General features: G+C 39.4%; 2 protein-coding genes across 4 annotated transcripts in view; one reads left to right on the plus strand and one right to left on the minus strand.

The window, feature by feature from the left end:
- LOC113844528 (uncharacterized) overlaps window positions 1–568 on the plus strand; it is a 30,139-nt gene extending 29,571 nt beyond the window's left edge. Inside the window, exon 9 of the mRNA XM_072042269.1 lies at window positions 448–568. The gene's annotated coding sequence lies outside the window, so the exon portion shown is untranslated. The remainder of the gene's footprint in view (window positions 1–447) is intronic.
- The window catches only part of GOLIM4 (golgi integral membrane protein 4), a 32,544-nt gene that overhangs the window by 2,100 nt on the left and 9,435 nt on the right, over window positions 1–21,009 (minus strand). For 2 of the 3 annotated variants that reach the window (XM_072042268.1, XM_005020779.5), the window contains exons 2-15: window positions 16,008–16,082; window positions 14,732–14,781; window positions 13,931–13,984; window positions 13,270–13,420; window positions 11,854–11,936; window positions 11,209–11,292; window positions 8,174–8,341; window positions 7,060–7,392; window positions 5,589–5,827; window positions 4,931–5,010; window positions 4,353–4,462; window positions 2,935–3,105; window positions 2,131–2,199; window positions 134–214 (exon numbers count right to left, since the gene is read on the minus strand). In XM_072042268.1, coding sequence (XP_071898369.1) covers window positions 134–214; window positions 2,131–2,199; window positions 2,935–3,105; window positions 4,353–4,462; window positions 4,931–5,010; window positions 5,589–5,827; window positions 7,060–7,392; window positions 8,174–8,341; window positions 11,209–11,292; window positions 11,854–11,936; window positions 13,270–13,420; window positions 13,931–13,984; window positions 14,732–14,781; window positions 16,008–16,082 — 1,748 coding nt within the window. The remainder of the gene's footprint in view (window positions 1–133; window positions 215–2,130; window positions 2,200–2,934; window positions 3,106–4,352; window positions 4,463–4,930; window positions 5,011–5,588; window positions 5,828–7,059; window positions 7,393–8,173; window positions 8,342–11,208; window positions 11,293–11,853; window positions 11,937–13,269; window positions 13,421–13,930; window positions 13,985–14,731; window positions 14,782–16,007; window positions 16,083–21,009) is intronic. The other variant, XM_038183587.2, reaches the window with a different exon arrangement.

The following is a 21,009-nucleotide window of genomic DNA, read 5'->3' on the forward strand; positions in this document are numbered from 1 at the left end:
GTGAAATATTAAGGTTTATAATCTGAAGAACGCTACTACAAGTATTGTGCAGTGTCGCTGTGACATGATCACAGCTGTGTTAAGTGTTTAATCCTGTCATGTCACCGAGTTTATGGGTTTACGCAGTACTCACATTTTCATCATTTTCACCATATGGCTCTTCAGCATTGTGTTCCAGTTCTCGTTTCTTCTCTTCAGTCAAATCTTCCTGAATCTGCAAAGCACAGAGATGTTCTGTACATTTTAATTTCCTTTAAAAAAGCAACCTGTGGCATATGGGTGCACATTTTCACGGCTAAACTTTTGCAGAATTAAGACAAGGGCATGGAGAGTTTAAGGGAAAAAAGGGGAAAAAAGGGGAAAAAAATTATCATCAGCTAATTTATTTTAAATTGCTTTTCCACATTTAACTCGATGCATACGGTATTTTCTGCTTGTCTTTTACAGTGAGAGTATCATGACAACGAAGAGTCACTGCTAACATTCCATCCCACCGTGGGCTCCTATAAATATATCAGCTCTGACAGGTGATGTGCGTATTTAATGCTAATGCTGTCCATGTTTTCCTAGTGGTTGAGTGATCCCTCTGCTAACTGCTCTTGGAAAATCAGAGAAGAGCAAGTGGGGACTGGTAGGAAAGGATGATCTCTTCCATCCTTTCTGTCAGCACTTTCCCTCACGTCCATGCCCCTTTATGTTTCTTTATGTTTAGGTGCAAGTTAGAAAGAAGTAAATTTGATTTTCTGTTGGAAAAATGTGATTTTTTGTGCACAGCTGCTCCAAACAGTGTCCTACAAGTTGGGGAAGATGCTTCCCTAAAGCCTTTCAGCTTCCCTCATGGAAAACAGCCATTTCACCTGGCTGGGAAATATTCACCACTCACTGCTGCCACCTACCCTGCCAGAACAGCAAGAATACAGCTGCTGCTTCTGACTGGGCTCCCTTCCTGTAGCAGATAGCAGCAACAGCCAAATACTTTTTCTCTCCCTCCTTGTATCAACCTTCACCAGTAGCAGGGCAGTTTATTTATCAGTTTCTTCCATCAGGAGGGGAAAGCTGCTTGAGAACATGTTGTTTGAGGTTAGGTATTACTGCTACCAGATAAGCAACTATCAAACCTGGATCACTGAAGAATTTATTGGAAAGATCGGAATAATCTTTCCAGTGTGCAGTATTTTAGTCACCACACTAAAGAAACTGTTCCTAATTATAGCATCTTACCTCACTCTTGATTACCCATTCAATCGCTGCTCACTCTTAATACTTCCAGTAAGCACGCTGGTTCTAGTCCTTCATGAAACATGCATCAAATTATTTCCTGTAAGCCAAGGTAATTGCCAAAGGCCAACTATTCCCAGTTCCTGATGACCTAATTTGATTTAAGTAACCATATTTTGGAGTGGTGAATTCTAATTGCATTCCAGCTAATCTAGACAAAGTACTCCCCACAACTGAATAATGAATAGCCTTTTCTATTGCTTTTTGTAAATCATTATGTATGAAGTAGAAAACAGCAATTGATTAGGTACGTATTGTATAGAAGAAATGCAGAGCAGAATATATGCTGCTGCATGCATTATGAGCATGCCATTCAACATACGAAGGAAAAGTCCCTTCTTCCTCCAGTTCAAAGCAATGTGCTCCACGAATAGTAGGAGCTTACGTAACTTGGACTGCTCAGGAAGAGCACAGATAAAGTGAAGTCAGTCCTAAAGAGTAAATAACTGACCAAGAAAGCAGTTGGCCCAGAACAGTGGTGTGTGATTAAGGGTGCAAAGTTCATGAGGTTTTCAGTGACCTCCAAAGGGCTTGAGGTTTGCAGGAATTTTTCCTTGCATTGTGAATGGCTTAATCTTTTCAATTATTGCACAATTAATGCCGTGTTGTACAGAAGGCTAATAGATTACAACACTAATAGATTACAACAGGTAAGCATGAATAACACTAAATGTGTTCATTAGTGGAGAGCAGAGTAATGGCAAAGACTCCTTAGGTTTCACAAAGTCAGAAACTACCATTGGCAAAGTGATTTGGGTTCATTTTGCAGTTAGAAACGGTACCAGCATTGAAAGTTAACGAGCATTTGCTATACTACCTGAGTCCACATACGCCTTACATCCGCTTTCTTACCTCTTCTTCTCCTTCTTCCTGATACTGTTCATCCACATTATCTTCCTGCTGGTCAGGATTTCCTGCCATCTGCAGAAAGATCATGTGAAAATTTAGCTCTGTGTACATACCTATTAATTTTAGAAGACCAAGGGTTAAAGCTTCTTGTTCTGGGACTAAAGACTTCATGTCAAGACAAAGGAACAATAACAGCGTACGAAGTTATAGTGCTTTCATTAGCATTAATGATAGCCTGGCTACATGATTTAGAATTGCCCTAAATTAAAAAATAGACAGCAGAATGATTACAATAAAATTCATTTCACAGAATAAAGCCAGACTTTCCATACTAATCAGGAAGACAATGACACAGTCTTACCAATAAAGACCGATGTCATAAAAATACGAATTATCTCTGCCTAGAGAAGTTTACAGTGAAGACAACTCAAGTGTGCAGCATTCACTGGAATGGCCATAGAAGGAAATGGACACCACTGCTTACAGTTGATTGAGTGCTGATGGCATGGAACCAGCACAGCAGGAATTTGTGCAAAAACAGTAAGATCATATGAACAGGAGTCCCTGCAGGCAATTATGTGAAGGGAAATAGGGAACCCTTAAGCATGACATTACAGAACCTTGATGAGTGAATCTCGTGGTGAAAGCAATCCTGGTATATGACCAGGAATAGTTTCAAACTTCTACCTGCACGTCCTATGTGGTTTAATACATATCTTTAAAACTGGAGTTCAGTGTTCTATCATCAGGCAGTGCTACACAGTGTTCCTAAAAGGGACCTGCAGATCTTTCCTTCCCTTTACTGACCACTAGGTGCTCTTCAACTCCCGGATGTCCTTGTTTCTCACTGTTCTGCTTGTGCTTTTCATTTTCATCTGGTAGATTTTCTTCTCTCTCTTGCTCAGCCTCCTCAAATTCATCTTCTCCCTGGTTGTTGGGGTCATCAGCAGGGTTCAAATCTTCCATGGCTGCTGCCTTCTGTAATTTTCAGAAATGAATATTAAATACTTATTTTTAATCTCACAGCTGAATTCCACTTCACTTCAAAGCTACCCTAGAGCATCAGCTATAGTAGAGCCAACTCCATACCCACTGAAACCAGCTGGAATCTCTGCAGACATCAGGGGTCACTACATCAAAACCTAGTCACCAGAGAAATGTCAGTTCTGAAAGAAAGAGTACTGAACACACGCTAAGAGTACAGAACTGCATGCTAAATCCTGGAATGAAGCTGGTGACTTATTTCACATCAGCTGCTGAACTCTGTTTACTGACTATCTGACAACTGGCAATGCCTAATAAGACCAGCTTAAAAAAATACCTAAGAGTTTAATTAGTGTACACAGCTCAAGAGCTGATGACATCTTTCACGATCAGTCTGTCCTATAATATTGACCTCATCTATGTTAACAGGAGCATGAAGGAAAATACCCAAACACACACCAACACATGCAGTCTTCGTTATAGTTTACCATTCAAAAAATGAGCATTTTATTACTGCTTTTTTTTTTTTTCAAGAAAAGCGTTTCCAATATCTTTATAAATGACAATATAAAGTTCCTTTGAAATATCTGCTATACAAGTAATTTTGCTGAAGAGAAGGGGAGGAAAAATGATGCACTTTATGTTCTACTACACCAAATAAGATGAAACTTGGGGAAAGCACAGTACTGAATCTCCTGAATCTGTGTAATCCATATTATAGCTGCATTCAGCGCTGCAGTTATGTTCTCTTTCAAGAGCTCACACTTCTTCAATACTGAAAAGGTTTTGATTTAGTGATCACAGATTCCTGTGGGAAGACTCCAGCTGGTTTCAGTGATTATTAAGTTGGCTCTCACCCTCTTATCTAATGATAAGAAAAAAAAAATATACTGTCACCACTCTTTGACTGACCACCAATGAATTACTTCTGTTATTTTTTTGAATCCAATTTTCCCTGTTCAGTCCCAGCTAAGTCCAAATCCTTTGTTCAACATAAAACACAGATCAAAGGAATGTAGAAAAGCAACTTGCTTCCAACAAGAAAGCTCTTTTTTATTTCTTCCCAAATCAGTAACAGCAACTTTAAATAGATCGCGGATGTAGCTTTAAACTGTCAAACTTGTCTTCCTAGCAGACCTCTGTTTCACCTTACTTCTGCAATGTATAATTATGTTAGATGAGACTTCTGGGTTTTCATTTCAGTAGCAATTGCAATCCATAGCATCTTAATTCATACTCACTGATTCATCAACCTGCTGATTTTCTACTTGATGTTCTGGTTCTTGCTGTTCATTTGCATTATTTTGATCATCTTCACCTTCATCCTGGTGCTGGTTGTCACGTTCATAAGCTGACAAATTTTTGATATTATTATTGTATTACAGAAGTTTCTACTTAGCCCTTTTAAGAAACAGTCTCCTATATAATAGCTTCCATACGTGCTTTTAGCAGTAGGCAGCTTCTCCCTGAAGTGTTTACTAAACAGATAATACCAACAAAATTGTTTTACTGCTAGTAGGAGACCAACACTGGAAGATTATACAATTTGAAGACATCAGACAAAATCATAGGCAGAGCCAGGAATGTAACAGAGACACAATCCTAGTGGCTTAATCAAAAGGGCACTCTTCTTTTCAGCAATATGGATAGGATCTTTATTAACACCTGTATTTCAGTCAGTTCAGCCAGTGTTATCTGAGCTTGGGGTTTTAAACTGAGTTTGTATTTCATTTAAATCCAAACTGGATATTAAAATCCCACATGAAAGGAGGTTCAGAGGAAACCTTTGAACATGGTAGGGGCATAAATGTTATCTTACCTGCTTCTTCTTCCTGAATACCTTGCTCTTCTTCCCCTTGTACAATGTCATGGTCCATGTTATCATAACGAGCCTGTTGACTGAGAAGAGTATATGCAAATTCATCATTTCAGCTTCAAAAAGAATGTTTTTGCTTCAAGAAACAAACCACCCTACCTCATCTCTGCCTCTTCCAGCTCCTGCCAGAATGGGTTCCAGTTTAGCTCTCTATAAGCTGGTATATTTTTGCATCATCTTTCCTGAAAGAATGTGCTCTGTGTAGAACAAAGTCACTTGTTCCACTGCACTTACTTCTGTACTTACATTTCGCTATATACCAATGGGATCTGCCTTGCATTTTTAAAACTCCTAAGCTAGGGAAGTCCTTAATCAAAACAAAATGCTATGAACTGTAACATGCACTCATTACTCCAGACATCAGAAGCTTCTATAGTAAAAGGGGAAAAAGAAAAAAAAACAACACCAACATCCACCAAAAAACACCCTTAAAATAGCAACCAGATTTATCCTTGGAAAGAAGATGAGGCTCACTGTATTTATTTAGTTTCTGGGCAGTCCAGGTTTATAGCTTTCAGCCAGCCTCTTGTCAGTGATTGTGCGGTGGAAGCCATGAAGCCCAGAGCCCCGACCATAACAAGCTTACATAAAAGATTTTAACCTTAGCCGGTTTTTATAGAGTTTTTCCCCTTGTTCTGCCTCCTTCTGTAGCTGAAGCTCTTTTTCTTGAAGCTGCTGCTGCCGCAATAGTTGTGTTCGCAGTCTTTGCTGGTGCAGCGATTCCTGATGTTCTCTCAGCTGGTCAGCCTCCTCTGCTCTTTGGGCTGCAAGGTGCTGCTGCTCTAGCTGTTGCTCATAGGCTGCCTTATATCTTTTTGTTACAGCTTTTGTTGGTGTTATCTGTCAGAGAAATGGTTTAGTCATAGTTTAATCTTAGATTCAATGATCAAAAGCAAGCATGCAGAAACCTATAGCACCAAAAAGAAGAAGGAAAGTTATGCTGATGCTACATGCAATTGAGAAAATTACAGAAAAGATTTTTTGTTTAATTTTGTCTTTGTTTAAATTTATATTAATTTTTCACTACACAGACCTTGGAGGTTTTGGTGTGTTTGTGGAGAACACAGCTAAGGGGGTAACAGACCTGGGGAAGCCATGCATTTCTTACAGGTCAATAAAGAACCCAACATACTACCAGATTAAAAAAAGCTTTGAAGGCTGGCAATAAAGTAAATAGGCTTCCGTTGACTATGGGTAGATTCAGTAGGGGCTGCTGTGAGGTAGTTAAGTGAGACGCTGCACATTCTTTACAGCCAAATTGTAAGTCCTCTTTCACAGCTTAACCTATCGCTGTTGTTCTAATCCGCTGCACCTGTTTAGCAATGACTTCTCATCCCTTTGGAGTTGCACAGTTAATCTGCTAGGAGAGTAAGTGTTTACAAGGCCTAAAGTGAGATCAGTAAAACATATTTTCCATTGGAGATCCGATCCGGAACGTAAATCCACATTTCAATGGTTTTATTTAGAGCTGCACAGAGCAAGACTTGCCACTGCTCTGCACTGGTTTTCCCTGACTATTTTAGTCACATTCATCTTGTTGTTAAAAAACCCTGTAAAATGACAGTGAATCCTCAGATGGAAGCGTTTATAGAAAGCTGAAATACCTGAAAAGGAAACTACAATTTGCTGAGATGCCTCAAGTTAGTAAGGTGGGACACCTCCTCACCAAAGTGCTGAACAGAAGTCCTTTCCAGCTCAGGATATTCTATGATTTGTGCTCATCACCTGTCTTCCTTCCATCAGCTACCACAGGCCTCAAATCTAAAGTGGGAGATAGGATTCAACCTGACAGCTCTTTTCTTCCATCTGTTGCTTTTTATCAGCAGAATTAATGTTCATTAAGCTGCACTTGGCAAACAGAGCAGTGAGCATGTGCTAAAGTTGAGCCTGAATCCTACGCATCTAAGTGCTTTGAATCCCAAATTTTCTATAAATATGACATTAGTTTTACCTAAAAACAGGTGAGTGCTCTGAATCCCAACAGCTGAGTGCGATATAGGGCCAGCAATGATAAGAGATGCCTCCATTTCAACAGCAAATCTAATCAATTAGTAGGAAAAAGTTCTCCATACCTCTGACTGCGAACGTTCACCCAACATGTTGGTTTCTTCTTCCTTCTGTTCCTGTTTCTTCCACTCATGTTCTTCTGGTACTTGATCCTGTTCCTCTTCTAAGTGCTCAGGCTGACCTGCCTGCTCCATTTCTTCCTCCTCAAGTTCTTTTTTGCGTTCCTCTTCAACTTGATCAACACGTTGCTCATCATCCTCTCCAGCTTCTTGTTGCTCCTGAATGTTGAGTTCTTTGGCATGATGGCCCTCATTAGGCCTTCTTTGTAGATGAAAAGGCTCAGCTCTGTCTTCTCTTTCCTGGGTATTTATTTCTTCTCTCTCTTTTGGTTTCTCATCCTGAAAAACATTAGGACATTAAGGATTTCATATTTTCAAGAGAGCTATAGACCAGATATGGATACCTTTAATCCAGCCTGCAGTAGCGAATCTGTAGTCAGGAGAGCCAAGTGCCTGCCTCAGAACAAACTACCCTTCCTGCCAAGAGGGATGAGTACCCGGCTCCTGGCTCTACATAGCTAAACAACTTGTTGCACAATAGCATCGTAAAAGCAGTTTAAGCCTCACTTTATTCTGAGGTGGAACAAACTATTACCATTTTGCATCTAAAAAGAATGCTGTGTTGTTATTTCCTGTAGGTTCTGCCAGTCAATAACTCTAGTAAAACAAAAACACAACTGGTATTTTAACCTGTAGACTTTACCCACATCTTTGCCTTTTTTATCTTTGAGCATCAGGTAGTATGTCAATTTTAACTATACTGACTTCAAGTGTGCCACTGAAACCTTATGAAATGCATGAAAAGACAATTTCTTCAGAACTAAGCTAAAGCTTTTTATAACACATGAAATATCTAAAATGTTACGGACAACATATTATTAAACTTCGTATTTTTAGCAACTTCTGAAAACAGCTTACATAAAACAGTTTTAAAGGCCTTTGTACGTCATCTTGACCGTAGTTTTCTACTACTCAATCAAATTAAACTGTTCCTAACTACCTTATTCAAGAAGTGACAAACACGTATAATTATCCACACGCTTCTAAGGGAAGCTGAGCGCACAGCTAGTGTTTTGCTGAACGAGAACTATTTCCCACAGCTCCAGTCAGTGCTGCGTACCTCCTTAGGCTCTTCAGCCACAGCTTCGTGGTGTACTGGGAGGCTGCTGTGGGGAGACGGTGCCCGCACCTCTGGTTGCTCATTTGGTTGTTCCAACTTCTCAGGCTGCCGGAAACTTGGCATTTTGTTTAGCGTGTCCTTCAGCTGTTTGTATTCCTCCACCTGGGACTAAAGTCAACACATTAATTACACCGTGTCCCAATCAACAAAAACCAATAAAAGTGTTTTAATAAAACAGTCACCCCTGAGTGAACTTGCTGCCAAGACGTATGCTAGAACAACTTGATATTCACATCAGAGCAAAGACTGGGGAGGAACAGGGATGAGAGTTTTTGAGATCGGTTGTTTCCATGCGCTAAACAGCATTGATTCACCACGATCTTTTCAGCCAAAGTGCACATGCATACAAAGATGCTGGAATAATCCCCACGGGACAAAGACAAAGATTGTTTTTTTCATGCCAAGCAGGAGAATTTTCAGAAAAGGATGATTCAGTTTTCTTGGAAGACTAAAGCGAGGGAAATTGAGAGCACCACAACTTCTTTACTGGTAGAAAGCAGTGCCGTTTTTTGGAACCAGGAGTTTATATACACATCGTGAAAACGCCAACTCCACAACATTTAGGCAGGTGTTATAAAAGACAACAGTCAAGGTACGGAACTGAGGCAAAGAAAGTCACAGAACACCTTTGGTGAAGAGCAAGAAACAAAGGAAAAGAAAAAAAAAACGATGACGACATGTAAATTTGTCTTCCTAAAATGCAACAGTAGGATGTTGTATTTTGGTTTGCAGCTTAACTCTGTACAAGATCAGAGTATTTTCAACAAGCTTTAAAGTCCAGCGTGAGAAGCAAGACCAGCTGGCACACCAGTCACTGTCTATACAGCAGAGAATAGAGTAAAAATGTTGAGGCATAAGACTTATAAAAGCTGACCAACAAGAGGTGGTGCCCCATGACAGTGCTTCTCTGTTGCTCCAGGGGAGGTGGTGGGAGTGTTTACTGTTCTGAAGTCAGAGGTGCTTTTCCTAAGTCATTTAAGGGTTTGGGTTAGAACCATTACACTTTATACTCAGCACTGTGTGTGCCACTTCATGTGTGTTACGTGGTATCATAGCAATCAATAGTACAGCAGACAGGCACGATGCATTGATGTACAATGCATGATACTCATACGAAACAATATCCACAGTGCTACGGATTGACATGATGCAATGCATAACAGCTCTCAAGCTAGACGCACCTCGAGGCATCTTCAAAAGACTATGGCATCCATTAAAACGGATGGGCCTAAAAGCAAAGCAAAGCAGAGTTCAAAGTAATTACACTCATCATTCCAGAAGGGCACTGCTGTTCCCTGATTAGCTGCTGGAGAGTCCAGTAAGAAACTTTTGAGTAAAAAACAGTATTTATTCAGCCATAGGCTAATACAGAGATCTTTGTTTTTTCTCCCCACTCACTGACCATGCAGAGAGACTTAATACACATGGATATTTAAACTGTGCACGTCTAGAATCGAAGTACTCCACCCCACCATACAAATCATTCTAAGCTGAACATTGTGATCCAAGGCCACAGCCTAAAAGGTATTAATGCTGGCAGACAGACGGGGTTTGTAAAAATATATGAAGGATCTGTCTGGCTGTTTGAGCTATGGGAAAGGACAAAGATCACAAAGTCTTAAAGATTCAGGTCACAAATACATTAGTGCTGGGTTGACTACTGATATTTTATGTCTAGAATATACCTAGAAACAGCGGGGTAATTTACAGAGCTGTGTTTCTAAGCAATAATCCCCCGTGAACTTTCTGTAGCTAGTTTGCAGGAGAAACTGCGTGACTGTGCTGAACACCTTCTGTTCTGAAAGGCTCCACAAGATCCTCCAATTGAACAAAGGCTCTCCATGAGAAATGCCACATTCTGATTGCAGACAGGAAGGCTGTGTGAGACACAGGTGTTCAAAATAAAGAACTGAATAAAAGCCAGAAGTAAGAGACACCTCCCTTTGGCATTGGTGGACCTTAAGTCAGACCTTCAATCTGCTCTGGGTGAGTTTCTGATATAAGCAAATATGTACCACATAACTAATAGGGCCAGGGCGTGAAGAGGTTACAATTAGCTTCCAGTATGTCTTAGCACTGGAAATTAAGAATCTTTGCATGTTTATTCTCTGAGTGACTTTCCTGGTCTTTCCCTATTGCTTGAATATCTACATGTGACACATAAAACAAGCAGAACTCAAATAAATTCAGTCCTTTTAGTGCTACTCATGGTTTTTTGGACCTTGAAAAACACTCAAATGAAGAAAATTAGTCAGGAATAAGAGTATCTTCATTCTACCTCATTACCTTCCCTCTGATCTTTCACTGAAGTCTTCCTTGCTCAAAATTACCTTCTTTACTCCTAATTTCCAATTCCCTGTGACCTACACAGGTGGTACAGCTGACTGAATTTGCCACAGCCTAGCAAAGTTTGTGCTACATGGATAGGTCATTTGAAATTGGTACTTAAGACACTGCTGCTGATTTATTTTTTAAACAAAAACCTAATTTGGGTTTCATATGGAGCTTGCATACTTTGGTATATACCCGACCCCTGTAGCACTGATGTATATAGCTTTCTAAACATTCTAGTTGTACACACAATGAAACTTTGAAATATCAATAGATCTGCATTTTAAAAGTGATACAAGTGAATGTCAGAAAGTGAGACATTAAACTAACAGAAGCTCTATCAGAGAAGACAGAGAGAGGTATTCTACAGCTCTCATGAATGCAGAGGTACTTTTCTTACCAGTAATACATGCACTCTTGGGCCTACAAACAGAGCTTTGTGTTTTCTGACAGCCATATAAGCTGTTGCAGCTTCTTCTTAAAAGCAACCTCTTAACTCATGCAGTTCTCTGCAGTGTGCAGCATGGTGCTACCTGCAAATTCCCCATGCGAAAGGCTACATGCAGAACATTACAGTCAGCTGAACTAGGAGAAAGGAGTTTTAAGGAAGGTTAGAGCTACTACAAGCTGCTTTCCTTTCTGACCTGTGCAGCAGCTAGTGCACTCTTGTGGTCTTCCAATGTCACTACAAGCTGGTTGTGCTGGGAGAGTAAATTCTTATGCTGTTGCTACACAAAAAAAAAGAACATAACATGTTTCACAAAGTTCATTCTAAAGGTAAATTAGGTAGCCTGGGGGGTTCTGAGCTAAGAAGATAATTCAGTGTATTCTAAAATGAAAACACTGAGTTGGCATAACAGCATTTATTTATTTAACCTGGAATGCATATTAAGCACAGAGAAAGTGAGCGGTGCCAGGAAAGAAAATCTGAAGGCCAGAATTTATGCAACTAAAAATTGGAGTCGATTTCAATAAATGCTTGATAAAATAGAGCTGGGAAACGTTCTTTTTGGCAAACACACAGTTCATTACTTACAAAGTCACATTTCCAATTCCAATTTCTATACTAAATACTTCTCTTCCAATTTAGTCTTTTTTAGTTCATTATTTTAAATGAGCATGTTCCTTAAATGCTGGTGGCAGAAGACAAATCCAGTTCAGCTATATTCTTTTGCCACAGTAGAGAAACTACAACTCTTTGTTATTGCCCATTTCTGGCTTGTTAGAACTTGGAAAATCTGTTCTTATTGCCAATTGTTTTGACAGTTCTCCTTCAAAACAAAGCCTACCTTTACATCTTGTAACTGGGTATGAATGTCTTGGTGAGCTTTTCTCAACTGTCTGTTCTCCTCCCGTAAATTATACAGGGATTCTGTTTAAAAGAAACAAAATACAGAGGTTAAGCCCAGATTTATAATACTAAAGCACTGTAACATTAACTACAATTAATTCTAAACAATTCCTGTAGTAACTCTGGATTAGAGTAATTGTAGGATTTGCTTACCTTACATCTCCCCCCCACCCTGTAAAGAACTTTACATTTTTAAGCAGAAAACTTAATAGTTGGTTAAATTTCATTTTGGTGCACCCACTGTGCAACTGGAACTATGCATTACTGTTCATTCTAGGGTCTGCAGATGGCAAAATTCATTATGGTAATCTGAATCTTTAAAATGCAGAGAGGAAGACACCCTCTGCTCTTCCCTCTTCCCCCACATTGCATCTGGTGAGTGAGAGTTTTGTTCTGTAGGACTACGCTATTATTTTGGAAAAGGTGCCCAGATGGCCAGCATCCTTAAGCAGCACTACATTCTGGGACCAGGGAGAGGGGCTTTTCTTCCCACTTGTTACATTATGGTGATGTGGAATACTGCAAGCAGACACAAGCAAGCTCTACCGACACGCCAAGCTGCTAGGCTGCAATCCAGCTCAGTCCAAGAGCTCGCTGTATGACTTCGCTGGTGTGGTGCCAAGGCAGAACTAATGAACACAGCCTCTGCCTGCAAAATACTGTGCAGACAGAACTGCAGACAGCTCCAAAACCAACTCGTGTTAGTGACACATGGCAGAAAGCAGCCAAAGGCCCTTGATGGGGAATGCCTCATCCTTTTGTTCTATGCTATTGTAATATGAGGATTGAAAAGTTCTGCAAACTGCAATAAATCTCTGTAATAGGAAGCTGGATGCTAAGAGTAAAAAAAAAAAAAAAATAAATTACTAATTCATCCCCTAAGTATACAGGTGCAACACGTTTCAGAGGAGCTGAGAAAGAGAAAATTAGGTCTATGAGAAACAAATTCTGTAAATTATCTTCATAAAAAGGCACATTTAGGTCTCTGATAGAAATGACAAAAACTCTTTACCTTTTTTGGTAGACAAAAGGCAAAGAGGGAAACCTATTTCTCCAGCTTTTATATGAATTTTAGAACTAAAAATGAATGGTAGGATAAACCAGCCTCTGACACTTGATGGGCTTTTAAATGATCTATTTCTTACTACTTCCCTAATCTAGACAGAAACAGAAAACACAAATATGAAAAGCTTTCAGAAAGAGGCCATGGAAAATCATCAAGGAAGTGTAACTTATCATAGGCACAGGCTGTGCATGAATGACCTGTTAGTGAGAACAGAGACACCGCCTTTGTGTCACATCACACAAAACACGATGACAGACACACGCTTTAATATGGACAGCCAGAACATACCCTTCAGCTTAGAGATCTCCTGCTCCTTTTCCTGCTGCAGTTGTAAATATCTCTCCTTGTGATCACTGAATGTTCTGCTAAACTCTTCTCCTTGTTTTCGGTGATCTTCCTCAAGGTCAGCATGCTGTTTCTTTAGTTCTTCATGTTGACTCTGCAAATACCAAGTTGGACACCGGAACAGTTCTGTATTAGCATATCCGCCTAATATTGTCTTTGGCAATTTATTTAATAAGTCCAGATGAATACGAAGCTTTCATAAAAGGAAGCTTATTATTCAAAGCATGCACACTGCAGATCCTTTCAAACACAAAATGATCTCTGTGATGAGTAGTCTCCTTTTCTAGGGCTACGTCACCTCACTCAGCAGTTGCACTGTCCCACGGGGAGCTGCTTAATGTGTCTAAGAAATTCCTTAGATGCCAAAATATGTGAAGTTTGATTAGTCACTGCTCCATGCAAGTAATTGCATTTGAGAAGATTAAATTATCCACTGGAAAGCCTGACTAGTGAAAACCGTAATAAATCATCTTTCAACAGTACTATTGCATGAGGAAGGCACTGTCAATGTATTGATGTTCTGGAATGAATTTCCAGAAGCCACTGAGGCCGTACACCCTTCGAACTGCAGTGTCCCGTGACACCGGTTACCTCAGTCACCTACCTTCAACATCTGGTGTTGTACACTCAGTGCACTGTATCGGCTGTTTGAGTCTTGCTGTAAAAAGAAAACAAAACGGTGTTCATCAGAACAATATTGTCATTCTTCTACCCTCTGTACATGCTCATTTAGAAGTCACAAGCCAATGGACGTAACTTCACAGGAAACAAATTAGCTCTCCACTTGTTTTGACCATAGCAAGTACACATATTTTGCACTTGCTGCAGCAACTGTGTAGTTGTAACGTACCTAACTCAGCTCACAAAGTCTTCCCACTTTCAACCTGAAGTGTCCATAAAATACTAGCTTATTCTCTTCTTTATAAAGAGCTCTCTACAGGTCTCTGGGTCCTTTACCAGACACATCCTTCTTTCTAGTACTTGGTATCTAAAACAGGATCATGATTTACTTATTTTTATACTTTTGAGTTCAAAGACCACTTGTTAGAAAGTTGTCATTGTCCTTTTCCCTGCAGACTAAGCAATGAAAAGAATTCCAATGCCTTCTCATTGGCCTGTGCACTTAAAAATAAAAATGTTTGAACGCCAATAATATACACAGGAGGATATGATATTTCCTAAATTAATTTTCTGGAAAGATATTATCTATCTCTTATAAAGTAAGAGGTAAAAATAATTAAGAACAGCAGAGCAGAAATGGAGTGAGAGCTCCTTCAATTAGCACTTGTGAGACCTCTTTCTTTGAACAGCTATAATTGCAAAGCACTTCCTTGTTCTTGCAGTTCAAATAGCATCAAATATTAGCAAAATATTAAAAGCTGGTACTAGGAATGATGAGACTTACCCTTCCTTTATTTAGTGTTTCCTGTGCTTCTAGTTTATAAACAAGAAAATCTAAAACATAAAAGGAAAAATACTGATGAAAAAAAAAACAACATCCGTACTTAAATAGCATAACCGTCTGTACATAATTTCTCTTAAGAGCTGAATACTTATGCAGTTACAATTTTCCAAGAGATCTTCAAGAACAGAGGAACTTTAAAAAACGTTCAAGTTTTGCCCAAATATTTTCATTCAGAAAAAAGGTCATAAATAACAATGTATTATAAATCTTTGTGTGAGATATAGGGGATATAGACTACAAGGCTCACATATAGGCTCAAGACTATGGACTTGACTAAGCAATTATCACATACCACATGAGCTTTCTCAGTAGAGGCACAGTAGCATCATTCAAAAGGAACAGGACATTTATAAATCGTGCATATTTGTATTACAACAAAGATCCGTACTTTAAAAAGTTAGGAAGTCAAGACTAAATTGAAGTACAACAAAAATCTCCTCTTTTCGCTTCTTTTCAGGATTTAAAAATGACGACTCACCTTTGCATACCTATGAGGCAGCTGTCCACCAGATGGCACCAGACAGCTATCAGGAGCTGCACACTAAGAGGTTTGTGTTTTTTTTTTTTTTTTTTAAATGCTCTTAACCTTCGCTAAAGTAGTTATTTGAATGCAGTGGCTGAGTCATCGGTTTTAGGAATAATGCAGACTTCACTCTGAGAATTACAGTGAATTTACAACTACAAAAGACTCGGAGAAAACTCAAACTTCTGCATTCTGCTGAAGTTTTGTTGAGGGCAGATGTTAAGAAAAAAAAGTAAGAAATAAAATGTGTGAACATTTCTCCATCACACACATCAAGAACTTAATTTTAAATCAGAAAAAGGTATGCAAGCATGTGTTTACCTTTAAGTAAATCAGAGTGAATCAATTTAACTGAATCAGTCTAATTTCACATTGGAATGCAGGAAAAGATCCTATGTTTTTGTTGCAAGGTTTAAAACTTTGTTATGCTGTAACAGGATTTACACATGCCCATACTCCACATACATTTTTGTTGTAGGTATATCCATATACATGTTTCCTGCGCATACTGTGCCACGTTGTAGTGATCTAAAGCACTAAAAATGTATTCCACAGATCTGCCAAGGTGGTCCTCCTGATGTGTTGTTTTTTAAATATATTGACAACTCATTTAAAACTGAACAATAAACATCTAAAGTTACTATTATTAATAGTCAATTTATCATAGATATCAAGGTGAAACTCATATTTTACCTTCTTTTGCTTTCTTATGTTCAAGCCTTTCTTTTTGCAATGATTTTTCTAATCTTGATCTGTGTTCATATACAACTGAAAAGACAGATTTTATACACAGTTAATTTTAAAAGCATGATATTAAAAAATATATAAAAGTCCCCATCTCACAGAACACCCAAAGAAAAAAAAAAACATACCCAGAAAATACAAGTGGAATGAGGTCATAAGGTTAAGGACTGCTTATATCTTTTTTTATTTTTATTTTTGCATGTGATATTGGTCCTGAATTTTTTGTTATTTCTATTGCATTACAGATTACAGTTACTGCATTCCATCCTTGGTGGAGTCAGCTATGGTTGTTCTACATGAAACCTACCAAATCATCGTTCCTTCTAGGGTATGTACATACACATTTTTCCATGCTTTCCTCATCTTCTGCCTTTTTTGTAGAGACAGAAGATAAAGCAGGAAGAACAAAATAAGCCATCTGAGGGGCTAGCATAGCTAAAATAATAATAATAATAAAAACAAAAACACATCCCATGACACTTCTCTGTAAGGCTTGGGTATCAGAGACTGCTAGTCATGGATCATTTCAGTTTGAGAACAAAATCTAATCTTCACTGATTCTTAACTCCATTTGTGCATTTCCTTTGAGTCAAACTACCCATACGATATTCTGGAGATGAAGAAGTGGTCTGCGTGCAGTGCTTCAGGCAAAGAGCAACAAGCCGAGCTTAAAGGCAAAGCTTTCAGAGCACATCCCACAAAACCCTTGACAGGCCAGGCAAGGCAGGCATGCACGGTGCCCACATCTCCTCCACAGGGGGCATCTGCTAAGAAAAATTGCATGTGTTCTCTGGGAAAGGTGTCCCGATGTCTTTGATAAGCTCTTTTAAAGCCAAGATTGTGTGAACACCTGCATGTAATCCGGATAAAAATGAATTGACATCTAGTTTTACCTGCCAAAAGGATTTTGCTTTTAAGAATTTGTTTGTTGTACCCACACGTACTTTGGACGTGCTGTATCCCCTGGCAGAGGGTTCCACCACTTTGGTACACGTTGAGCAGCTTTTCAGGCAGCACATGCTTTGGACAGTGAGTTTTGGATGTGTCTCAACAGACAGTGAACATCAGACCCTATTTACCCTTTCCTCACCACTCACTAGACAGAGAAGGATCATTATCTGAAATAGCTGACTTTGCAGCAACAATATTAATTAGATCTCATAAATTCACAATTGGATTTGCTAAAGCTCGGTTTGACACCAGCACCTTTCACTGTTTGAATTTTAATTTGCACTCTTGCACCAAAGAGTAGTTACACAAATTAAAGGAACTTGATTTTTTCCTTCAAAACTAGGAAATGTGTTCTCTGAAAATCAAACCATTGGTGTGCATACGCCTTCAACAGGAAGTCTCAAAGATTAGTATCTTGGCAGCCACAGAAAACTCCTCTTGCACCTTAAAAAGCATTCTTAATTCCCCCAAGCTTCGTTCTGCAGGCTCTTTAGCTACTGGCTTATCTCGAAATGTTTACAGTTTGGCTTAGGTGACAAGGATTGATTAGCAATCCCGCCTCTATCCCTGCTTTGCCATTTATCATCTGAAGTCAAGGGCATCAGTCAAGATGAACTAATGTATCAACATCCTCTGCAACAAAACAGGCATTTAATGAACACTCACAAAGTCGCCAGCAAGTAAGTTTCCAGAGAAGAAGAAAAGATGGCAGCACTACAGTAATGGTTTTATCTAGGCACCGAAGATGGTGAATACTGAATCACATTGCAAGAGGAGCAGCGGTTGTAGCATAGCAACTCAGGAGAGAAATGAAAATCCATAATGGTTTTCCCCTCCCACGCCATTAGGAGTGGAAATAGGCTTTTTGGCAAGCAGACTGAGCCACAAACGGATTCTGAGGTAACGTTTCTTGTTGCACTTCTTTGTCCGCAGGCGACCTTCTGCAGCTCCTCCTGGTGTTTTAACGAGTGGGGAACTCACACCAAAGCCATCACAGTAAGGGCCGGAAGAAAGGAGAAGAGGAATGCGATGCTTAACTTTCAGGGACCACAGTGCTCTGTAACTTCCGCACCCAATTTTGGCTCTGCTGAGCTGTGGCTTTGCTGCCTTCACCCAGCACTCAGTGTCACTGGTGCCCCTCCTGGGGGGTGCATCCTCACTGCCACCTTGCGTGTGACAGCCCCTGAAATGCTGGGATACAGCCTGCAGCGTCCTGAGGAGTCTCTCAGACGGCCAAAAAGCAACCAAGGAGGAGGGTAAGAAAAACTTCCTCCCACCTCTCTTCCCACCTAGTTAATGTGCTGGTCGAAACATGTTCTGCAACATTTTTTCTCTAATAAAAACCCATAACATGCAACATGAAGAATGATTTTTAAGAAAGTGTAGTTGCCATATTTTCTCACTAGCTCTTTTCGGGAGTAGGACAGAGGTCAGATTTCATACAGGTTGGAGTTTATCTCCCATTAATGTACCAGTAAGGTGGAAATCGTGATGTAAACTTTCTAGGCAAGAGTCCAAAGGCTTGTTGCCGTAGCAGGGGATTTCTTTCTCCACTACCAGCATGGCTATGCCTGAGCAAGAATTTCAAATATATATATACACATATTGAAAAACATGTTTTCTATTACAGATCTCCCATCCAGGATATGGAAACTATACAAGGAAAGGGATAAATTCCTGGCAGTGTGATGCACAGACACAGCACTTAAACATCTTTGTCCCAGGGTAAGTTCTCCCACCCCTAATCTCCTACTAAGCTTTGCACAAGTAACTGCATTTTGTTGGTATGTTATATTCAATAGAACAGTACAAAACAAAGGGAGAAACATTGTGATTTAACTGTTAATATGCACTATTCCCAAACTGAAATAATGGCAGGTATCGAGCCCAGGTGACCTATATAATGTCACCTATGTGAGTGAACAAGCACAACAGGAATGCACAGAAAGGTGATCCAGCCTCAAAGAGCAGAGCCCAGAAACAGAACCAGTAAAATCACAGCTAGTTCAGACACCCTGTCTTCAGTAAGCAGACATCTAACAGTTCCTGAATTAATGTTTGAGAGTTTTACTATCCAGGAAGGGAAGTGGAAGAACAGGTAGCAGGGGAAGGGGGGAAGCTTCTCAGCAGATTGCATCACCGCGTCCATGGCTGAACGTTAATTGCAACACCAGAGTCAAGTTATCTGATGAAAGCAAGTTTATTTAACAGTCGTAGTTAGCTCACTTGGCTTTGCATCTCTAAGCAGTTAAACTATTAGAAAAAATAAGCCATTATTATACATATAAAAGAATGTATTTCTGATTTTACATTATCAGCAACTCTGCGGCTGTGTTACTTTGGCATTTTGGTCTGTCTGAAGCATGACCCAAAAGAGTCCCAAGCACCCCAACATCCATCTTACACGCTGAAAAATTAAGAATATACTGGAACTTAAATATACACGATGCCAGGAGTTTCACTAACTGCAGTGTTGTTGTTTCTTAACTAATTCTGCAATCTTTCTCTGAGCTCACAGCAATACCATCTTTGGTTTAAAACCAACAGATTTCAGTAGGCTTGGCACCATCCAATGTTATTTTGTCTCAGACTGGGGCAGAGTTGAACTGAAGCAGCAGAGCAGGGCCCACCACACCAACACTTCTCTGGTAAGGCTATGCAGGGCTGTAGAACACAGACTTGTTACAGAAATACAGTTACATCTCAAGTTCTTGTCACTTCAAAGAGAGCCATTTAAGTTGTGAACCCATGCAAATAGCTTTTCTGTTTGGAGAAAAACATTTCTATTAGGCAAGTAATCCCTTCTAGAATAGATTTTATAGTCCAATGATAATAATTAAAATGTTGATCTCAGAAAAGATTTCTTGAGTCATCTGATGCTAATGTTTCATGCTGGGAGAACACGTTATTAGTATAGCACGACTCGCTCTCCCAGCTCCAAGCTCTGCATGTCATTAAGTCAGTGAATCTGCCTTCAGACTGGAAGATCTCCTGTTTCACCTTCACCGCTGACAATCCAACCAGTACAACCCATACAGGTCACAGGATGCACTCCACCTACTTGGAAGACTCATTTGTGAGGTTCACAATAAATCAATATTCCAGTGACGCTGCAAATATCTAAGAAATATAAAGCTAAAGAAACATTCCCACAGTAAAGAGTAGGAAAGCTGTTTTTTAAGTAAAGTGCAAGTAAACAGCATTACAGAAATGGTACAGTTACAATATATTGAACAAAATATTGAAGCTATTTCATATTTTATGCCCTTTAAAATTTGTTTTGAATTCATATAAAAAGAACAGAAATAGAAGCCAAGATAACATAAAGCTGATCGTGCGTGAAAAACAAGCTTTCTTCTGGCTTAATTAAGGAACAGCTTTGTATACAGACAGGAATGGGCTGCTCTGTTTTGTTCACTGAAAACCCCAACTAGCACTGCAGGCAATATCGCATTTGTGTTCACTTTAAAACAAAGCCCTACACTTTTCAGTTTTCACACATAAAAAAAAAAAAAAAAACAGATAACAGCTTTGTCACATTACAACAGTTACAACAAAGGAACAGGATTTTTCCTGACAAACTAAATCCATGTGGTGGTAATTGTACTTAAAAATAACCACTGCTTTGACTTAATTCTCTGGTCATTTACTTTGCCCATAGCATTAATGAATTTAAGAGAGGTTTGTACTTAATACATGGATCTCCATATTCAGGGGTTTTGTAGTGCCCATCATAAACCTAGTGATGATTTCAGCTGCACAAGGGAAGAAACCCCACCAAAAGTAGCCTACCAATTAAAGTAAGTCTGTTCCTTTAGCTCAGTCAGCACTCCAACATTAAACTAGAACTGGAGAATGGGACTTGAGCAAATTATGCAGCTCTATGCTGCCTTAAGAGGCATTTACGTCAAAGTTTAAAAATCAACCAGATAAAACCTACCCAAAGATAATGCAGAACTGAAGACTTACATTTTTATGCAACTTTTTTTTTTAATCTTGC

This window comes from Anas platyrhynchos, chromosome 9 (genome assembly GCF_047663525.1).
Source record: "Anas platyrhynchos isolate ZD024472 breed Pekin duck chromosome 9, IASCAAS_PekinDuck_T2T, whole genome shotgun sequence".
Classification (NCBI taxonomy): Eukaryota; Metazoa; Chordata; class Aves; order Anseriformes; family Anatidae; genus Anas; species Anas platyrhynchos.